At 44.0% G+C, this 22,985-nt stretch overlaps 1 protein-coding gene across 2 annotated transcripts in view; it reads right to left on the reverse strand.

Moving 5' to 3' along the window:
• Positions 1 to 2,293: 2,293 nt before the first annotated feature.
• PTPRT (protein tyrosine phosphatase receptor type T) overlaps positions 2,294 to 22,985 on the reverse strand; it is a 321,762-nt gene continuing 301,070 nt past the window's right edge. For both annotated transcript variants that reach the window (XM_034066730.1, XM_034066729.1), the window contains 10 exons: positions 21,122 to 21,238; positions 19,610 to 19,764; positions 16,961 to 17,096; positions 15,527 to 15,676; positions 12,893 to 13,066; positions 9,119 to 9,250; positions 5,816 to 5,941; positions 4,146 to 4,309; positions 3,230 to 3,365; positions 2,294 to 2,431 (listed from right to left, as the gene is read on the reverse strand). In XM_034066730.1, coding sequence (XP_033922621.1) covers positions 2,378 to 2,431; positions 3,230 to 3,365; positions 4,146 to 4,309; positions 5,816 to 5,941; positions 9,119 to 9,250; positions 12,893 to 13,066; positions 15,527 to 15,676; positions 16,961 to 17,096; positions 19,610 to 19,764; positions 21,122 to 21,238 — 1,344 coding nt within the window. In that variant the 3' untranslated portion in view covers positions 2,294 to 2,377. The remainder of the gene's footprint in view (positions 2,432 to 3,229; positions 3,366 to 4,145; positions 4,310 to 5,815; positions 5,942 to 9,118; positions 9,251 to 12,892; positions 13,067 to 15,526; positions 15,677 to 16,960; positions 17,097 to 19,609; positions 19,765 to 21,121; positions 21,239 to 22,985) is intronic.

Here is a 22,985-nt window from a genome sequence, read left to right on the forward strand (position 1 = left end):
TTCTCCAATTACAACCAGTAGTTTGTTTCATGAGATGCCAGACATCCATCTACAGCCCCAATAGGAACTAAAGGGGATTTCCCCATCCCTGGCAGTGCTCAAGGCCAGGTTGGACACAGGGGCTTGGAGCAAGATGCTCTAGTGGAAGGTGTCCCTGCCATGGGACCAGAGGAGCTTTAAGGTCCCTTCCAACACAAACTGCTCTGTGATTCTGTGATTAATGATTTCATGCAGACATCAGAAAGGACCAAATAGAAGCAGAGCAGAGGCACCTGTGAAAGGTTTCTCACTGATAATTTAGGGCACAGTGGCTACATCAGGAAGAATCTGGTTCTAGCTCATTTAAAACCTTCATTATTCTTAAGAATCCAAAGCTCCTTAGAAAGAATATGAGCTAGGTGCTTCAGCATGCTAAGAAGCCCCTCCTCTTCACTCTGGAAGAGGATTATTGCTGTTCCAAGCATCCTTCCTTCGCCTGTTGCAGGTCCTGGTATTGATGATAACTATTTGGCCAGATACTGGTATGTTATATGGGTTGAGAGTTGCTTTTATCAGATTTTCATCCTTCATTGTCAAGGCAAAGGTATGACTATTGATAAAATAATGACCATGAAGCAGAGGTGCCTTTTGAATTTACATACAGAATTAGTAACCTGTTTGGAACTCCTGGCATGCTCTGTACCAGGCACTGACATGACAGAGCTCTCAGCAGAGTCTCCAAGTATTTACCTGAGAGTGGTAAGAAAGTGGCATTTCCTTCAACTCTTCAGTCTATCTTTGAGCAAGTCTGTATCTGAAGAAACCTTCATCTCCCAGAATCTAATTTACACACAGAGCAGCCTCATATCCCTGTACCCTCAAGATAAATAAATGGCTAAATTGAAATACTGAATATTGTAAGGCCTTGTTCATTCAATTATTTTTTTTCCTCCAAGATTACCCTGCAGAACTCGGTGATTAACTACTGCAACACACCCCCTCAGAAAAGCAATTTCTTAGCTGCTGAGAAGTCAGAGTGAGATCCAGAACATGGCAAAACACATCTCGTGTTTGTTTCAAAGGAGGAGATTTGCACAGGCATTCCTGCAGAATAAAACGAAAGCTGATTCGTTTGAGAAGGGGAGTTGCTGGTCTAACCTTTCTTTAACACATGCCAGAATAGGTTTCAGAGTATGTATATCAGCTTTCCTGCACCTTGGATGGGTTACTGTTTTTAAGGAGGTCTGAATAAATCACTCAACTGCATCTGATTGTACAACAGTTTGGAAATAGTGAAGAAATCTTGAGCAAGCCCAATTTTAAGACTTATCTTCAGAAGCTCCTGAGCAGGAACCTTCTTTGCCCTCTGTTTGCACAGTGCCTAGTTCAGCAGGGTCCTGTCATGACTAGGGGTCCCGAGTTTGTATTGTACAGCAATACAAGTTATAAATAAGAAATAGCAATACATAGTATATGATCAATAATACCTACTGTATACCCTGTTCGTCAAACACACTGCACCCCAGCAAATACTTGAAAAACGTGGTAACAAAGTTACCAATTGCAAGACAAATGCAATTTGTTTGATGCAAATATTTAACCTTAAGGTTCAAGTGCCTGGGAAACTCATTCCTGGTATTGCTTCACCAGCACTGAAAGGAACACAGACCAGAGCTGGAACTGGTTCATGCACAGCCTTGTGAGCCTAGCAGAAACTGGGAGGAAACATCTGTGTAGAAGCCAAGGCAGTGAATCCATGAACAACTTCTCATGTCCACCATCTACTTTCATGCTAAAAAGAACTACACATGAGAAGAGAATTCCAGTGTTGGTAGGTTGGGGTTTTTTTCTCTTGTGTTGGCCTTTTCATTTGGAAAAACAAATAAACAGGGAAGGCAGATAAATAGTAATGAACCATTTCCGATGTCCCCTATGGCTATCTCATTTGTCCCAAATGACTGCTGCACGGAATTAAAAAACTTAGAGGCTGGGATTTGAGAACAAAATTATAAATTAAAAAGGAGACATTAAAAAGAGAATTTCCTCAGGGTTTCATTCCTTCCCCACTCTGCAGCAAGGAAAGCAAAAATACAATCCCAAAGAGGAGAGAAGAAGTCAGAGGGGATTGGGAAGTCCAGTCTTGAACCTGTCTCCCGTGTTGCTAATTTTTACAGGAAGTTATTTATGAAGCAGGAGATGTTCGAGGGAAAGCAGGCAGCTGCAGACACAGGCATCGGCTCCTCCATCCAGACAGGTCTGTGCAGTCTCAGTCTCTTGCTTTGGGAAGGAGAGGTTTTCCTTCCTATGCTTGTCACTGCCTTCCAGTGTGGGAGAGGGGAGAAGTGTCGGCCAGAGATTGGGGTCTGGCATTCCAGAGGCTCCCCTGCCTCCACTGCGCCTAAAAGGAACTCAAGTATTCCAGTGCAACCTCGTATACAAATCTATACTGTTCCTGAAAGAGAGAACAGAAATCACCAGCATTAGGATATGGGTAAATTCTTCAGAGCCTCATTTTGCAAGCTGCCAAAAATGCCTTCTTTTCTACACCATCTGGCAGCACCAGGCAAACAGTAATTGCCTTTCTATGCGATCCTGAGCAAGCACTATTAAGGGATGGTATCACCAGTGGGAAAAAAAAGTAGTCATAGAGACAAAACACTCATAGCAACAGCCACAGTATGGACTATTCATTGTTTGCTTCAAACATTCATTGCACACATTGATTCTGGGGAAAGAATTCAGTGTGATTGATTGGGATGGTTGAAATCAGGACAGTTTAATCTCTTTGGTTGGAGGGATCAAGGCCTGGGGCTCAGTCTGTTCTCCCTTCCTGGCTTCAAGGCATGTCACAGCATTAAGTGCCAGGCTGTATGCAGGCACATGAAGAAAAATCCCCACACTCCCCAAAGCCACAGTGATGGCAACTTGGAGTTTAACCTCCTGGAAGCAGCTGGGCATGGGAGACATTGTTCAAGGAAGCATCAGGACCAGAGGATTCATTGCACATGCTAAAACAGGACTGATTTTAACTCTGATGGAACCATGTTCTGATTCATTTTGATTCATACTTGGCTAGGCCATGTTGGACAGGGCTTGGAGCAACCTAGTCTAGTGGAAGGTGGCAGGGGGTTGGAACTGGATGAGCTTTAAGGTCTCTTCCAACCCAAACCACTCTGGGATTCTGTGGTTCTTTAACCTATCCTGAAGTCTCCCTGCATATGCTGGGTGGGATAAGGTTAAAAGAGCTTACCAATGACTCCACCATGTTGGACTTGTTATTCCGTAGTGTTTTAACTATGTGGAACACATCAATGATATTCTGCTGTTGAATCATTTCACACACGCTGCAGATGGCACAGAAAGTGCCGCTGCGTCCCCCGCCATTCCTGGGAGCACAAGAAAAGAGGCAAGAGGTGAAGACAGGACATGGACCTGCTTGAGTAAGTCCCTGTGAGGGTGATGAGACACAGGTACAGGTTGCCCAGAGAAGCTGTGGCTTACCCCTCCCTGCCAGCGTTCAAGGTCAGGTTGGACACAGGGGCTTGGAGCAAGCTGCTCTAGTGGAAGGTGTCTCTGCCTGTGGCAGGGGTTGGAACTGGATGAGCTTTAAGGTCCCTTCCAACCCAAACCAGTCTGGGATTCTGTGAAGGCTGAGGGAATGAAGGAGAGCACTACTTGCACAGCAGCTCTCATACCATATATGCTAAGGAAGGTCTGTAATATAAGGACAGGTGAAGAACATTCAAGGGTTTGTGAAAGTGGAGACCTGCAGGGCAGTAGCTAGGTGGAAGAGCTAAGCTCATTCCTGGCAGTGGTGGACAGGGAAGTCCCAGGGACTGCAGTGATGCTCCTCACTGCAGCTCTGTGGTCACACTGGGACACAAGTGGCAGCACTGCTTTGATTGCATCTGGGCTCCACCTATGAGACCTACCTATACAGCAGAAAGTTAGCAGAGCTTTTTCAGCTACTCCTCACTGCAATTCTTAAAATCTGTAGGCCAGGATGCTATGAAGTAGCACAATATTCAACTTGAAGTTAATTACAAATGTAATTAACTTTATTTTCCTCAACTGAAGCCTGGCAAGCCACCAGATTTTTAGATTCATCATCAGTGCTCTTCAGACAGCATTTCATGAGCTTACAGACATTCTCCAGTCCTACTTACAGGCAGTGGACAACAGTCCGTCCGTCTCTCCCATCGTACTGTTCTTGCCACTTCTCCAACCTTCTGACCACCTTGAGGAGGGAGCGTTTGGAAGGAGGGGTGTCCCTGTATGCTGGCCAGCCAATGTACTGCAGATGCTGAACTATGCGGTACCCGTCCTGTGGCTGAAACAAATAATGTTTTCAAGATGTGAGATGGGATGTTGAGGGAAACAGAGACAGGGTAAAGCAAGGGGCACTAGTTACATCTTCCCTTCTGGATCTGATATCATTAGTGTTAATCCCCATCCCTGGCAGTGTTCAAGGGCAGGCTGGATGGGGCTTGGAGCAACTTGCTCTATTGGAAGGTGTCCCTGCCCGTGGCACGGGTTGGAACTGTTTAGTTTTAAGGTCCCTTCTACCCCAAACCAGTCTGTGATTCTATAATTAACATCCCGCACTCTGGATACCTGACACATTGGGGAAACAAGGACTTTTCTGAATAACAGTGATGACCTCAGATATCACAGAGCCAGGCAGAAAGCAGGTGCACAGGATCTTCTGTTGTTCCCAGTAGAGAATAAAGTCTCATTAAGGTGTATGAGTACATCAAATAGATCAAATGTCTCTTTCCTGGATGCCTGTGCTGAAGATTCATTGTGCCTTAAGAGCAGGGCAAAGGCGGCCCTCAAAAAAATCTCTGGGGTCATGGCAGGAAAGGATCCTCATAAAGACTTTAGCAGTGGCCACTGGTGTCGAACTAAGATGGGTGCATAGAACTGTGAGTTCCCAGCATCCATCCCGCCAGCCATGCAGTCACAAGCCAGATCCATCCTGAGAGTCCCAGAGCCTTGGTCTTATCGGCTGTATGATTTCAAGAGTGGTTCTGAGGCAGTTGGCCTGGAATACAGAAGGTCAATATCTAACTGATACATCAGTTGTGTAGTTGGACCACAAGGTTCACTTTGCAATGCCATGACTGAATTGCTGCTCAGGCTCTGACCATACAGTCAGACTGATGTGTAAAACAGCATGGAAAAGTAATCTGTTGAGCCTGTTTCCATTTCCAATTAGAAAAAACTTATCAATCTGGGAAACAACTAATAAGAGAAAAATCCTCTCCTAGAAGCCTTCCCTGCAGCTCTGAAGTTGTGCTGTCAGGGTCCAGTGTGCAGATAAACTTTGTTTCTATCATTTCAGTTGTCCTGGGGCTGAGGAATACAGAGACAGAGTTACTTACAGAAATGGCAGTTGCTTGTTTATAGGAAAAATGGGCAATTGGGAATCCCAGTCTAGCCAGTAACCAGTGGACCTGTCTTCAGAGACACTGCACAGCAGCTGACAGATGGGAGAGCTGCTGACTCCATCCCAGTTTTATTTCCTATGATACTAATGGTTTTATATTGGCTACAGAGTGATTAATTTATCTCAAATACAGACAAAAAATGCTTTACATTTAAATACAGATTTTCAGCTCATATCATCCACTCTACTTTCAGCCAAGAATCTTATACCAACACAGACTGATGCAATTAAATGTTAATTAAAAGAAGTAGCTACTAAATTCTGCAGTGAAATTTTGTTCCTGGGTGAGGGATTCAGCATCTCTAAACCACAAGTCTTGGTTCTGCCTATTCCTAGTGCCAAAATAGAATTTTGAGAGAAAGGAAGCTGGTATCTCACTGCTCTTACCCTGGCCATGTTGCAGATCCGGAATATTCGATTGATGATATCTTCATCAATGTCTGCTGAAACAAACTCTACTTGAATTGGGCCATAACAACAGGAAGTCTTCTCTGGCCAGTACTGCATGCAGAGCTGGAGAAAAAGCCAGAAGAAACAGAAAACACCTTAACTACTAACAAGGAGATGCATGTTCAGTCTTCTTTCCTGCTGAATTCATAACCAGCTCAAAATCCATAACCCATATTGTATTACATGTATTTGCTCAGAGAAGTCCTCTTTTTACCTCAGTACAATTTTTTTTTATATCATGGATGTGAAGAAAAGAAGAAATCATTTTTAAAAGCTTGACTTTTCCCCCCTTCTTTTTTTCTGTATGGACACAGTTTGTAACTGACTGAATTCCAGGATCTGAGGTTGCAGAGAAAGTGGCTGACAAATGAAGCTTCTGTAGGGGTATAGATTTAAAATGAGCATAAAAGATTAGTGTATGTAGGTAAATTTGGTCAGAAACAGAGGTTTGGTGTGAATGAGGAAGCAGTGCATGCATCAAGAAAGTTCATCTTAATTCAAGCAAAGTGGAACTGCTTTTTTAATGTAAGATGAACCTTCTAGCTTCCAGGCTCTATCAGTGAGCAGGGGAGGGAGGATGAGTTTGCTCTGAAAGCAATGAGAGCAACTCCAATTGCAGGTGAGCCACACAATCTCTGCAGTCTGTGAAGCAGCTCAGAAGTCTTTTCTTACACAGATATTACTGAAAGTACAGAAAAAATCCTACCCATACAAACTACAATCCAGGTATCTCAAATCCATCTGAAGTAGATCATGGTGAGAAGATATTTTGTTGAGCTCTCATTAGCAGTTTCTGCTGAATTTTTCTTTCTGGGTTTTCTTCTTATTTTCAAGTGTAATTTTTTAGAAGTTTTGAACCCCTCAGATGTTCATTTGAACTTGATCTCACGCATTGCAAGTTCAATCATTGCCAGTACCAATGTCAAGTGTGTCAAGTGTGCATGGTGCTACATTAATTCTGTATCCCTTTTATTCCTTTGATCATACAGGATTGAAACTGGGTGGGATATTCATGCAATCCTATGCAGCTTTGCCCTTGTGAGTGTTTCAAGATTAAGCAAGCCAGCCAAGACCACCTAAGCAAGTCCTCCTTTGAAGGTTGTCTTTACTCTTCATTCAGACTTCCAAGCAGCCCACAGATCTCCTCTCAAAGCATCTGCCCAATAGCCAAGGAGATTTGAGCTGAGCTGGTGCTTTAGGAAAAAACTTCAAGGTGCATTGGAAAGAAGAATAAGATGAAACCTTTCCTTCATTTTGAGAATCTGCTTTTCATAGAGCAGGTCTGTGAGTGGCCATCATCCAAACGTATATGGATACACACTGCTTAAAATTGTCTGTCATCTTCTCTGACCTATCAGCACCAGTGTGGCAGCAGGGCCAGGGCAGTGATTGTGTCCCTGCACTGCGCGCTGGTGAGGCCGCACCTTGAATTCTGTGTTCAATTCTGGGGCCCTCACTGCAAGAGAGACCTTGAGGTGCTGGAGCAGGGAAAGAGAAGGGCAATGGAGCTGGTGCAGGGCCTGGAGCCCAAGATCGATGGGGAACTGCTGAGGGACCTGGGGGGTTCAGGCTGGAGAAGAGAAGGCTCAGGGGGGACCTGATGGCTCCCTACAAGTGCCTGACAGGAGGATGGAGCCAGGAGGGGCTGGGGAACAAGGGATGGGACGAGAGGAAACGGCCTCAAGCTGCACGAGGGCAGGTTTAGATGGAGCTGAGGAACACTTCCTTCCCCAGAGGGTGCTCAGGCATTGGAACAGGCTGCCCAGGGCAGGGCTGCAGTCACCATCCCTAGAGGTATTTAAATGACCTGTAGATATGGCACTTAGGGATATGGTCTAGTGGTGGACTTGGCAGCATTAAGTTTGTGGTTGGACTTGATGATCTTAAGGGTTGCACACTCAAGCTAGGTGACATCGTGCTTGAGTAACCATCAAAGTGACTTTGTGCATTGCCAAATCCTCTTTTCTGTGCCTACAGACTACCTCATAGTAGCAAAACTTTGCTAGGGAAAAACCAAAGCAGGTTTTTCATCTTGTGCAAAAAGAAAGTCACAAGAATAACACTGGCTGGGGCTGACAGGTTTGCTTTCCAAGTACAAAGTGTGAGAAAGTGTGTCATTTCCAGAAAAAAAAAAACTCTCTGTTTTTCTTTTAAGTGTCAGGAAAGAAAAGATGAAATTTGCCTCTGGATTCAGTTCCAAGATACAGGATCAGGCAGGCTGAACTGGACAGGAGGCAGCAAGTACACAGGACCTCCATTACAGCTGAGTGGTGGGACTCCATGGGTCAGCCAGGGAGCACACTTCTGAGCAGAGCTCTCACTGTACCTGAAAATTAAATCTCATCTCCTTCACCCTGAAGGGGATGCCCTCAATGAACGGGGTGACTGGCTTCTCCATTACCATCAAAAAAAGAGACCAATAAACTTGCTTCCTTCAAGTGTGGTAAGATTTTGAAGACAGAGACAAATGCAAAATGTATCCATGAAGCGCCAGTTACTTGAGGGTTCCTCTTCTCTTGTCGCACAAGTGCTGTAATGGGTGAATCAGCCATGCCAAATGTACTCTTCACACAAATTGTATGATTATGCCTTTTTGAAAGCTGTTCTGCCACTCATTAGCAAGGTGGCTTGAAATGCTGCTGCAGGAGGAGCTGCAACAGCTCCTGCCCTGGCAAGCTCAATAATGGTGTGTACAGTAGCCAAGAAACAACTTACACATGACACTAAAGAGAAAAATGCAGAGCAGAGCATGCTTCTCCAGAACATGTGCAAACCACACTTCTCACTGTTACTGAACTGCATTGGAAAACTCAGGGAAAAGATCTTTCAAATGAGATCAGCACCCCTCTTGGTTTCATTCTTCTGGAAATTTCATGTGGACATCAAGCATGAAGCTGTGCTAGGGAAAACTTTCCTGAACCAAAGACAGTCACAAATATGAAAGGGATAAAAGCAGTGTTGGGAGGAAAATACAGGTCCACAAGCACAGTGTATTTAGGTAACCCTGTTTATTGCACCAAGAATTAGCTGCCTTGAAAGGAGCCAAGCATCCATATGAAAGTCCATACTTACTCTTAATTATAGCCCAATATATTACCTATTACTTTCCAGTTACCCTTCATTTGTTTATTTGGCTGGGGAGGGGGGAAGGGGCATAAGAAAATGTCAGCAGAAACACTCTTTAAACCATCTGGATTTGAGAAGAAAGTTACATGACAGAAATGATGAAAAGCCACTTACCTGTGCTGCATCCATCTCGTTCAGCATCACCACAGAGGAGCAGTTATAATCAAACACCAGCCTCCAGAAGTCCGCTACGGTGTTGGGCAAAGGGTGTTGCGTGACAATAAAGGCAGCAGGCTGCTTGTGGCTCTAACAAAAGAGTGAGATTAGTTAAAAAGAAATTCAATCAACCTTTTTTTCCCAATGACTATTGCACCCTGGAGGCCGTGGCAAGGCAACGAAGCCATTTAACCAGATTATACAAATCACATATCCTTCTCCTTGTTATCGCTCTGCAGTGAATGAACCTTTCATAATGGGATTCTTTTGCTCCCAATGAAGACATTTCATTAAAGAAGTGTCACAAGAGCAGAGATTACCCAAATCAATTATTTATATTTTGAGAGTCAGCAAATAATACTAATTCTACTATTACTACTACTATCAGAAATATTAATAAATGGGAAGAAAACAGCTGGAAGCAAATGCTATCCTTTTTTGCTGCAATGAACACTAGGAGCTACAGAAGGGATTAGCCCCCCTGTCTGCTATAGCTCCCTAGTGATGTAGTGCTACAGAGGTGGCACATCTGGATCCCAGCCATCCTTTAAGAGCTTATAGGGCAATATTCAGAGTCTGCAGCACTGGCATTTAATGCCTGGTGTTATTCTTTCACCTGAGGAAAGCCCTCTGACCTCAGTCTCCCTAATCATGGAGGGCAAAAACTGTGCTCCCAACCTCTGCAGGGCTCTGTCAAAGAATGCTTGTGAGGCACTTGCAGATGGAAGGTTATTACTTTCCAACAACAGCAGCCTAAGTGAGCCTACAAACTGCTCAGTACTTGGTGCTGTACATCTGTGAAGCTGACTTGAATCATAAGGCACGACATTTCTGAGGCAGAAGAGGCTGTTTTTTAATGCTGTGCAGTCAAAAGCCCAGTTTTAGGCAGTGGCCCGTGCTGAGTGCTTCATCGCTGAGAGAGGGTACAAATGGTGTTCTGTGTTTAAGGGCGAATTTTGGTGAACACATAGAATCATAGAATAGTTAGTGTTGGAAAGTACCTTAAGGTCATCGAGTTCCAACCCCCCTGCCATTGGCAGGGACACCTCACACTAAACCATATCATGCAAGGCTTCGTTCAATCTGGCCTTGAACACTGCCAGGGATGGAGCATTCACAATCTCCCTGGGAAACCCATTCCAGTACCTCACCACCCTAACAGTAAAGAATTTCTCGCTTATATCCAGTCTAAACCTCTGCTGTTTAAATTTCAACCCGTTACCCCTTGTCCTATCACTACAGTCCCTAATGAAGAGTCCCTCCCCAGCATCCCTGTAGGCCCCATTCAGACACAGGAAGGCTTCTCTGAGGTCTCCACACAGCCTTCTCTTCTCCAGGCTGAACAGCCCCAACTTTCTCAGCCTGTCTTCATACAGGAGCTGCTCCAGCCCAATCATCCTCGTGGTTTCCTCTGGACTTGTTCTAACAGTACGATTTTTATGTTGAGGATACCGGAACTGCACACAATACTCCAGGTGAGGTCTCACAAGAGCAGAATAGAGGGGCAGGATCACCTCCTTCGACCTGCTGGTCATGTTCCTTTTGATGCAGCCCAGGATACAGTTGGCTTTCTGGGCTGCAAGCGCACACTGAAGCTGGCTCATGTTCATTTTCTCATCGACCAACACCCCCAAGTCCTTCTCCACAGGGCTGCTCTGAATCTGTTCTTCACAGTGCAGAGGAGCCTGCAAGACTGCCTTCCTGGGACAATTCATGCTTCCAAACCCAGGCTCTAATCCATCCTAGGTGTACCATCACCCCTTCCTGCTCTAGCACTTCATTCCATCACAGCTTTCATGATATACACAGAGTGAGCTGCAAGTCAGATAAGGGTGGGAGAGAAGTTTATAAAGAAGAAATAAAGAGGCTGCCCAGGGCAGTGTTGGAGTCACCATCCCTAGACGTGTTCACACACTGTGTAGATGATGCCCTCAGTGCTGCAGGTTAGTGGTGGCCTTGGCAGTGCTGGAAACAGTTGGACTTGATGATCTTAAAGGGCTTTTCCAACCTCACCGATTCTATGAGTTGATCACAAATCTGTAAATAAAATCATCACTGGGACTGTGTTATCATGTGTTCCCCAGCATGTGCCTGTCTGCACACAGTGAAAGCACTAATAATAGCTCAAAGCAATATGGGCTGGATGATCTCTTACAGGAGTCCAGGCTCAGTGCAAGACTGCAGACATGAAGCTACTGGAAAAGACAAGGAATTTGGAAGGTCTGTCCTCAACAGCCTACGAGAATGTGGAATTTTGGCTGTTCCCCTCTGATTATTATCTTTTTAAAAGCTGCTGATTCATCTATGGCAAGATAAAGCAGAGCCAGAGACCAGCTCAGAAGCTGAATTTTAATGACAGGTGAAAAATTCCTTCATAGAAATTCACAGGAAGTTTGGGGGGAATGACACAAGTATTAGCAAAGTGATTTGAGGTAACAGGGCTGAAATGTGCAAACACATTCCCAGTCCCTAAGAAACCACAGAAGAAGAGATTGTGCTTCTGAAGATTTGCCCAAGCACGAAACCCACTTTGAAGGAAAATCAAAAAGGTTCCTTAGGAATATTGGCCATGAAAACATCACGATCTTTCTGAAACAATGTGAAATGAATTCCATAACCGTTTGACTTGACCTCTTCAATGCAGCAGTACCACTGTTTGCCAAAGACTGAAGGAACAGACAGAATTAAACAAGACCAACCTCAACACTGTTAGGGAAAAAATGCTTCATTGCAGATGTTTCACCCTTCATTCTATTTATACATACTCCAACAATTACTGGCTTTAAAGACATCTTTGTCCAAAGGCAGCCAGGTACCGCAGCAGAAGAAACTATTAACATAATTCACCCTACATAAATGACCTGTGCTATTGGACTCCAGCCTGTAAACTAAGCAAGTGAAAATGCCTTCAGACAGATCCACATCAGCTTAATTCATGTCCTTAGGCCTTAAAAGTATCCTGCACATCTGATCCATGCAATCCCATATTACTAACTGCATATATAAATCTTGTGCTCCATACTACAAATGATGCTTCTGAAATTGCTGATCTGGCAAACATTTCTTTTCCAACTTGTACAACAACCAATGTACGGGAAGACACCACCTCAGACTGCTCATAAACTTCTTGTCAGTAATATCCACCAGCGTGAGACAGAACCAGTCTAGGCGACACCTTTCTGTGGAGGAGAAAAAAGCCATGTGCCTTTGTCCAGTCTCACAGAATCACAGACGTGTTTGTGTTGGAGGGGACTTTCAAAGCTCATCTAGTACAGCCCCTTGCAATGAGCAGGGAAATCTTCAACTAGTTCAGGTTGCTCAGAACTACATCCAGCCTGGCCTGGAATGTCTGCAGGGATGGGGCATCTACCACCTCTCTGGGCAACCTGTGGCAGTGTTTTACCACCCATTTGTACAAAATCTCTTCCTCACATCCAGCCTGAATCTCCCTCTTTTAGTTTAAACCCATCACCCCTTACCCTGTTGCAACAGGCCCTGCTGAAAAGTCTCACCCCACCTTTCTCATAGGCTCCTTTTAAGAATCGAAAGGCCATAATAAGATACCTCCCAGAATCTCCTCTTCTCCGGGCTGTCTAGTTTGGAGAGGTCAGACCCAGAAACCACATGTAAGAAAGTATTTTGCTTTGGATCTCTTTCTCCCAGAAAAGTATCCTGAGAATGAATAAACTCAATGCAGAGTAGGATCAGTGGGTACAGTGTGATGCTGCTTACATCCATGAGTGCAGCATTGATGTAATTACTGGATTCGCCATCCACGGAGATGAGGAAAGGCAGGCAGCGGTCCAAGGGCAGCACGTCCATGCAGCGGTTCTTGTCGTGGTTCCTGGGCAGGAGGCCAATGCTGCAATCCTCTGGCCGCACACGCGGTGTCACGATATTGAGAGTCTGTGCAGGGGAAGGGAGAAGGGAAAGAAAGAAAGAAGCAGGTTGAGTGTCTTGGACTTCACTTCCAAGAGGGATGCCATCTGCACAACACATGTATTGTAAATGGACTTGGACTAGCAGATCTGTGGGATCTCAGAGAATGGAAAAGAATGAGCACTGAGGAGCTTGCTGTTACAATACACTGCATTCTGTGCATTGTCCCGAGGTGTTTTTCCAAAATCCATAAGCTCCAGCAACAACTGAGGGCAACTATATACACCTTCCAACAACTTCCAGCTCTAAAACTCCGCAGCAGTTAGGTAACATTTCTGTTCTTTCCTAGAGGTTGGGAATAGCTGTCACAGGTACAAGCTGCAGCTTTGACCTGGTCATGGTGTCAAACATCCTCGTGCTTCTACTGTACCTAGGGTGGAAGCACACATCCTTCTCCCTTTTTATGTGGATCCTGGGCAGAAGTACCCTGAGTACTGACCAGGCTCACCCAGCAGGTCAGACTGGGTTCAAATCCTCTGGTGATTCCTCAGTCTAATTACTGATTTATCTTAACAACTCATATAAAAACCCAGAGAAAATTTTGTTGGTATTATTTACATTGCTACTTTCCTTTTGGAGTGGCATGCAGAATGATTCGCTTGCATAGTTATAACTTATCTCTGGGGTCTTGCTGTCAGTCTTTTACCATTATCTGTCTTTCCCATAACTTGATAAACTGCATTTCTTTGTATCTAATTTTCTTTCATGACTGACCAGTCCAGGTTGGTGAGCAGGGATCAAATACACGGAATAAAAGTGGATGCATCTCAACACTGTTGCTTAAGCTGTGGTACATCTGTGGCTATCTGATGTCATTCCAGTTTCACTTGTTATGTGTCTTCATCCTGAGCAAAGCCCAAGCAGTCATAGAGTGAACACTTCTGCAGCCATCAGAGGAACCCGAAATATTTAGGGTGCAAAAATTCTCACCTAGAGCTTGAGTTCTGCCACAGAAAGGATACAAATGGGTCAAACAACCCAAGATAAATGAATGTGTCAAAGTTTAAAGCTGAAGTAATATAGTTGCTCTAAATTAGGCAGATTCTACATTGCAGTCTAGAGATTGAAAGCAGATAATCTGGCTGGGGAAGCAACACGAAATCTCAGATCTCTGCCAGTGCAGTTAAATAGATGACTCAATGATTTACTCGTGTCTATTTTATGCCCTTCCCTCACTCCCTTGTTTTAGTATTTATTCAGCTTACAAAACCTCTCCAGAATGAGCTTTGCCATGTTCAGACAACATGTAGTGCATGAGAAATGCATCCAGCCTTACCCAAGGGCCAGTGGGACTTAAATAATACAAATTGCACCAACAGATCTATAGTTAGATCAACTGGCTCATAAAGACTGTAGTAAAAGATACCATCTCTTGCATTAAATCCAGACAATTCAGGCTGAAGAATGCTCTGAGCCAAAATCTGTACGAACAGATTCTACAACTAGACAAGGACCAAACCTCTTATCAAAGCACACTGGAGTATTTCCTTCCCACAGGAGATTCCAGCCCATGGCAGCTCAAACAAACAAGCACACAGGTAATAAATCTCATCTCCTATCATAACAAAATAAGCCCAGCAAATGGTGCCTTTCTTCTTAATAGGATGACAGAATTAGATGTGGTTGGGCTTTGGTTCCATCAGGCCAAGAGTTCAGAAACAGAAACACTTTTACAGATCTGGTATTACCTGATAAAACTAGATCTTGCCTTAATTGAACTGTCACCAGTTGGGATCCATTTTCATTATCTCACTATACCAACCCTGATGTTTCTGTGGTTTCAGATAAAAAACACACTGTCCTTTTGCAGAGGGAGAAAGGAAAAGAGGCATCACATCACTGTTGTGCTGCTGCCCCAGAGTCAGATCAGGACTGCATGGAGGGTCCCCCCAGAGTGCAGCAGAGGGGCAGGATCCCCTCCCTGAGCTGCTGCTCATGCTCTGGGAGTGCAGCCCAGCACACGAGGGGGTTCTGGGCTCAAGCATACACTAAAGCCTGGTCATGGGCAGCTTCTCCTCACCCCAACACCCTCAAGTCCTTCTCCTCAGGCTGCTCTCAATCCGCTTTGTGAACTCAAATGTTTTCTAAAATAATTTTGTACAATTAAAGGAAACCCACCTTTTTACTACTGACTAAGCAGCGTGGCTCTTTTTCCTATCAAACTCACCTTGCCCCAAATTTCCCACAATATTATATATTTTCTCTACATCAGTGTTGGCTGAAAATCCTAAAGAGATGCTCAATACCAGTCCATGCTTGAAGTCCATGCTCAGAAATAAATCTCTGCCTGATGCAGCAGTAAAATAACAAAAATCAGCTGAAATGAGACCTGGCTCAGTGTTCCCCTTTTTTACTCTATTGGAAATCATAAAATAACACACAGAAACTGATTAAACACCAACTGCAATGACAGACATATCAAATTACCTGAAACTCATCTTTTATCTGGCTGGAATTGGTCTGTGGATCTAGTCGGCTGATGTTGTAATATATGGATCTGAACTCACAAACTGGAATGGCCGTGTTGCCACACAGGCATGCCTCCAAAATGGCATCATGGACAAACACATACTGCTCCTGCACATGGGGGGATAAGACATTAAAATCATATTTTCAATACAGATAATGAAACATCATGGTTTTTTTTTCCTTAAATCACACCCGATATGCACATTTGGCTCTGTTTCATGCAGAGACAAATTACAGTGTGCTTTGTGACAGCTTTGTGAGTGGATTTCATCCATCACTGACTGCGAGGTCTCATGTACTCATTTCAGATTTACAAGTAAAATCAGAAGTCACCACTCTCAGGAATACTGGGACAAAATGGGAGTGGGCTGAGGAGGGAATCAGGGTGCAAAGCTTTTCTGTTCACATCACAAGATAGTGGTCAGGAATGAATTGTTCTTTGGACCTATGATAATACCAGAGAAACAACTGTACTAATAGGTCTGCTCTATCGCTTCAAAACCCCTGGACTTCTGGTATTCTGGGGAAAGTTCTTCCCTTGAACTAAAGATCATAGAATCATAGAATCATAGAAGAGTCAGGATTGGAAAGGACCTCAAGATCATCTAGTTCCAACCCCCCTGCCATGGACAGGGACACCTCACACTAAACCATATCATGCAAGGCTTCATCCAACCTGGCCTTGAACACTGCCAGGGATGGAGCATTCACAACCTCCCTGGGCAACCCATTCCAGTGCCTCACCACCCTCACAGTAAAGAATTTCTTGCTTATATCAAGTCTAAACCTCTGCTGTTTAAGTTTCAACCCGTTACCCCTTGTCCTATCACTACAGTCCCTAATGAACAGTCCCTCCCCAGGGAAGTCCAACAAAGTTAAAAGCACTTCTCTGTCACTGTCCCTCAGGAGGTGAAGGCATTGAAGCACATATATAAACCTGTGAAGCAGGGTGACAGTTCCATAGAAGTTTGCGCAGCTGCTAGATGCTACATGATGGAGCAGCTTGCTTAATCAGCACCCGAAGCTTGAGTCAAGGATGTTTCATTTGTTTCGTGTGCCGTTGATATGAACCAGGCACTACTGGAGTCTGTGGCATGCCTACGAATGAGGCATGAGAGGATGCAGGAGCTAGCTTTTTTCTACTAGGAGAATAAAATTAATCAGCAATGCTAAGACCTAAACTTCAAGGCTTGCCCTCCTGTCTTGGAGGCCCTGAGGAGCTGCCAGTGAATGTGATTCAGGGCACATCTGGACATGTTTAGCTACCAAAAGCTCTGTATAATCACATCACAGAGCAAGGGAGTGTTGACTTAATGAATTGCTGGGCTCCTGTTGAGCAGAGAAGCTGACAGAAAAGCAGCACACTGTAAGAGGAGACCTGCTGGCACCTACCTCTGTCTGCACCAAATTGACTCTTTGGGATCGCAGCTCTCGCACACAGTTAAATATATCCACCACGCCTTCATTCTCTGCCATGTCGAGCATGATGTCGATGGCAATGAAGCACCCTGTTCTCCCAGCCCCTGCACTGAAACAAGAGAGAAACAAAAGGAGCTGCATGATCAAGGGACCATGGAGAGGCCAGGCTCTCTGGAGGAGAACACTGCAGCACAGACACAGCAATCTCCTCTTGGAAGCTGCTACCCTCTCCCTCTAAAGCTGATTTTTATGTGTAGCTAAATTAGCTTAGGATTTAAGAGAATGAGATGAAATACTATTTCCTGAATGGACTCAGGTAGCAGGAAAAAAAACTTTGTGTTCTTCAACACCAAGCAAATAATGACAAATAATCATTATGCCATTACAGGTCAGTTAACCTGCACATCCCTCACCACACCGGATGTGGGAGAGCAGTTGCAAATCAACACAATTCCAAACATTTCCCTCTTTAAAAAAGCCATGCACATCTTTACTCCAGTGGGCATGACGAAAGGGGCTCAGTCCTCCACCTCAAACATTTCTTTTCCCTTTTTAATACAGAGGAGTCTGGATCCTGAGGAGGGTGATCTCATGTTGTGGATTGTAAGAGGATGGAGAAAAGGAGCTTGAGGCTACTCAAAACGTTCAGTTTAGAGCCTCCCACTGCTTGTGGGAATTGAACCATCTCCTGCAAAGCTGTGCTGTCACTGTGTCCTTCTTCCCTCCTGGGAAATCATCCAAGCTCTTTAGGTGTGAAGGAGAGAGCGAGGGGAACGTCTCTTCACATTACTCCAAAGGAAGAAGGAAAACTCAGCTAAAAAAAGGGCAACTTCAGCTGCATGAAAACTCTAGCAGTACCGAAAGCAAGGAGATATGAATGACCATAAATTAATGGACCAGATTAATCAACTGCTGAATAGAGGAAAGATATTTTTCATTTGCAGAATTTTAATGAATAACTGGCATTTCCTCCCCTTTATCTCTCAGCTTTGCAGAATTTTAACAAATAGTTATAACATTTCTATATTTAGAGGATCCTGGCACTTCATAAATATCGAACAGTGATATTATCCAGCCAGGCATCGATAGGGAGAATTTGGTAATTACCACTTAAAGCAAGTCATTTAAATTCAAAAGCAGATAAATAACGGTGAGGAAATGGCCTCTATTCATTACAATGGGAAGGATGAAAAATTCCTCCTTGCTTTCAAACTCCTTCCAGGGCCAGACTCATGTCCTGGCACTGAGGCAGTAAAATCAGGCCCCTGAGCTAAATTAATTCCCTTCTGTTACCTCCTCAGGCCTAGCTGTATTTTATTATAGAAACGATTCATTGCTTGATAAAAAAACCCCAACAGAACAAATGCATCCCCCCCCTCCAGTTCAAAACTGTTTAAAAAGGGTGAAATTTAATTGATTTCCCTCTTTAAAGTGGTTGTCGGATGCATTCTCTCTGTCTTCGTGGTCACACAGCATGGCACTCAGAGGTTAGTGCAGACTGATTAGGGTTGAGGTTTTGGCACCGCTGCTACAAACCCAGACTCTGGTTTTGTTTCAGTCTCTTGCCTTGCATATGAAGTCATCACGCTCTGATGGCAGCCTGTGTGTGTCTGCATGCTTGCTCACACCTCAAACTGTTTCTTCTGCATATTAGGAATACTCTCCTACAAATTCATATAGAGCCTTGCACAGTAGGGCTTTAAGATCAGTTTAGATTAAGATTAGATATAAAGAAGAAACTTCCCTGCGAGGGTGCTGAGGCGCTGGCACAGGGTGCCCAGAGAAGCTGTGGCTGCCCCATCCCTGGCAGTGTTCAAGGCCAGGTTGGACACAGGGGCTTGGAGCAGTGTGCTCTGGTGGAAGGTGTCCCTGCCTGTGGCAGGGGTTGGCACTGGATGAGCTTTAAGGCCCCTTCCAACAAAACCAGTCTGGAGTTTTGTGATGATTCTATGGAGCCTTCACCAGTAACAGCAGCAACAGTGGAGTTAGCAAGCACGTGATTCAATACTCTGAATTCTCACAGCTGTAAACAAAGCAGTGAGGTTTCCTCAGGCATCCCCCTTTTATTAACTAGCTGGAAGACCCTGGACAGGTTTTCAATCTGATATTCCCATTCCAACCCCTGGGCTTTGAGGAGTCCAAGATGCACAGCACTGGCATCCAGATGCAGGAAGACAGACTAATGTTTCTGATAAGCCTATTGATGCTGGTACAAAGCTGCACTAAAGTGCATGTGGGTACAGCAAAGCAAAGTTGCTTTAAAATTCCCTTTCTTTTTGTAGACATTGAACCTTCTGCTACGTGGGATCTCGTAGATAACAATTGGAATGGCTGACTCAAATACTTACCATTCTTCCAGCTCTGCTATGAGTATCTAAAAGAGTACAGGTCACCAGAGAGTCTTTAACATTCAAATGACCCTCTTGAACTTACTTATATCGTCTCCAATCCGTGCCAGCAAGGCTCCAGAGCTGCCACTTTAGAAAAGAAAATCAAATTCCACTTTGTTTCCTGGCGAGGCCCACAGATTATACCCTTACACAAACTAAATGCAGCTGATTATTGCCCGATGAGAAGGAAAGAAGCTGATGGAGGAAAGGCACAGTCAGAGAGCTCACATACCTGCAGTGCACAACAATGGGTCCTGCTTCTGGGGGATTGAGGAACTTCACTTGGCGAACAAAGCCCAGGAGGCCGGTGGCATAGCAAGGAACTCCGTGGTCCGGCCAGCTGGTGAAGTGGAACTGCCGAATCTCTCGGATCTCATGGTAGCCTTTCTGAGGAGACAACACAGCCTGTATAACTGCAACCAGCACATTCTGATTACTGCTCCTTTCCCTAAGTAAGCATTTAGCTCTCCTTATGCACAGGAACGTGTCCTGTGCTGCCTTTTACTGCAAGAGATTTCAAGCTGAACTCCAATAACAAATGAGGTGGGTCACACAGCTGAGAGCTGTGAAGGTGAATGACAGCTCCCAATTCAAACCTGTGGTCTTAGAGTTCAAACCCAGCTCACTTTATAGAATGACCAGTAAACCATGGCTGCATGTATCCAACCTCCTGTGGTGTTTTTACCATAAACTACCAAGCAGTCACTCTTAAATCCTTCTTGAGGTGTTGAAGCTACAAGCCTGGGGAATGAACACCCTGATGGTAGGCATGCCCCATGTCAACGGTAGATTTTCTGCAATTTCCTGCCAAAAGGTCTCAGTTTGAGATTACAACTGGTGTCAAATAGGGCAAAAAGTGGTACCCAGACCCATGAGCTGGCTTTTCTGGTGATACCAAGTGATTGGCACATGAAAATGGACACTAATTGTATATGCCCTGCAAGGGTAACAAAGAAGTGCCTGTCAGCTGTGGCATTTTATGGTCACAGGAAATGCAGGTAGAATCCAGCAGCCAGTCCCCTAATCTGTAAACTTTTGGCAATAACATTTCTTACCAGGTTTATAATGTGTTGTGGTTTAAAATCAGCTGCCAACTAAGTACCAGGCAGCCACTTGCTCTATCCCAGCTGAAACCAGGACAGAGTGGTTTAATGACATATGGAGCTGATGTATTAGAGAATGGAGCAATATTCCCAGTGCAATTGAAGTTCATTTAGCAGGAATTTTTGAAAGCTTTAAAAGCATTTACTGAGTGTTTGGAGAGTAACTTGGGCAGACCTGGAATACTCTGGCACTTACACTTCCAACTTCTAATTACAAGTAACAAAAATCTTCCAAATGCTGCCAATTTGGGGATAATTCTTACACTCTTGCCTTTATTATGTTTTATTGCTGTTGAAAAGGGACCCTACTTGGCATCCAGTTCAACTGGTAGCTTTTTTAATGTGTAATCTGCCACTGTGAATCACGAGTTATGTCTGGCATACCATCAACTATCTGCTGGCTTTTGGATCCATTTAAACTTTGTGCACTATGGATTCTGCTTTAATAGCTACATCAAGATGTTCACTTAAAATCACTTGTCCAAAATTGGACTCTCTTAAGATTTAGGTTTCTGAAGTGAAACCTGTCCAAATAGTAACAGGTCCCGTCTCCAAGAACAATCTGGATCTGTTTCCCAGACGATTTCTGAACACAAATTAAGTGTTGTATCAGAATTCCAGTTGACTGAAGGCCTCCTTACCTTCTGCACAGTAAATGTGCGTATGACATACTCTGCCAATGGTTCTGTCTCAATTAATGTGACTTTAATATCTCCATAGACCTCTGTGTCATCTGGCCAGTACCGAACACACTTTACCTGGGTGAGGGAAAGAAAACATTGAGAGGAACTAGCTCAAATTGAGTCTGAACTGATCTACATTTTTCCCCACTTTGAAGCTGAAGCCAACACAAGTTGTGATGTATAATCCTTGTCAAAATTAACTTTATAAATTAGATCAAGATCCTTTATCATATATAGAACACACAAGGAGGATGTTATCCTGGTTTCCTCTGTTGTCAATGCAAATCAAAAGGATGCATTTAAGCTCTTCTTCTTTAAGACAGTGTTCCTTGAATTTCCATACATGCCTTGAGCATATATGAGGTGCACAGTCTCCCTGGCAGCCACTGCCACCACCCCTTTTGAGAAAAATCTGTGCTCTTGCTATTGCTACTGTAATTCCCAGCTCCTTCTGTTTAGTCAAAGCATTCCAGTTCACAGGGATTGTGAGATACTTGCTGATACATTGAATTTGTTTGACTCTAATATTTCCTTACCAGATGTGGACACAAATTTGACATTTTACCAGCTGTGACAGGCCTCAGCTAAGGCTCAGGAAAGGAATCTCCTGATTACATAAACATAGCCTAAGCTTAGCCACTTCTAGAAGATGTGTGCTAAACTAATAGTAGAAATTAAAGCCAAGGCTGTGAAACACTGGAAGGGATATTTACAGCTAACAAAGACTATCAAGTTTTTAAATGCTTTAGCACGAAAGAGAGGAACAGCACCTAAAAGCTGAAGCAATTAGCTTCTGCAAAGCAGGTTTCATGTTCCAGTCATAATCAGAAGGGGTTTTATAAATATTAAATATGATTAATGCAGGTTTATTGGGGATTTTTTTACTCAGTGGCATTTATTTCAAAGTGAAGTGTCAGTAGAAGGTAACTTAGAATAAGTAACAATAAATTAACTGAACCAGCTGGCATTCAACCATGAGATCTAAAGGAAATCAAATACAAAGCAGCTGAATCACTAATGGCTGTGGGTAAATGATCATTTAAACTTTTCTTAGTACCAAAGCAATGGAAAGTGACAAACATGAGGAAAAACAATAAATAAGAGCTCCAGTTTCTGGCTGATGAACATCTCTAAACACCCATCAAGATTGGGAAGAACATGCTGAGGAAAGCCACCCCAGACATGCCTTTTTTCTGCTCTGCACAGTCTAGCCTATGCCTTTGGAGATGTTAATGTTTGCTCCCACTGTGGGCTTTGGCAATTGCCTTGTGGTGACACGGGGTCTCTGGTTCATCCAAGGAGGGTAAAATGATGGGGCTTGAGGAGGCCAAGCTGCTGGGTGGCCCCAGGATCCATCTGTGCGCAGTCTCATACCACCTCGGAACAATGATCTTCTGAAGTGAATGGAAACTCTAGGCTTTGAACAGTTACTTAAAGAGCTCTTTGAACACCAAACATCCATCCTTACGCCTCTGGATTTTCCTGGGTAGAGAAGTATTCAAATTATACAGATAAAGAATAATTATTACAGAAGTACATTTTCCTTCTGTAGTGAAAAAGAAGACAGCTTCTCAGCCAGCATAAATTTGTAGATATCTCCGCTAAAGCCGAGACTTACACGAGGAACACAATCCTTATTAGTCTAGAAGGGAAGCAGCTAAGTATTACAAAATCTAGCACTTCTCTAGTAGAGAAAAACCCAGAGTGGCTTAATTCATTCCCTTACTACAGTAAGCAAAAGGCACTTCACTTGCCAAGCTTGCCTGAACAGCAGTGTTGTACCCAGTACTGAATTGGCTTTGTGTGTTGGGAAAGTAGAATC

The sequence above is a fragment of the Melopsittacus undulatus genome, chromosome 10, assembly GCF_012275295.1.
Source record: "Melopsittacus undulatus isolate bMelUnd1 chromosome 10, bMelUnd1.mat.Z, whole genome shotgun sequence".
NCBI classification, from domain to species: domain Eukaryota; kingdom Metazoa; phylum Chordata; class Aves; order Psittaciformes; family Psittaculidae; genus Melopsittacus; species Melopsittacus undulatus.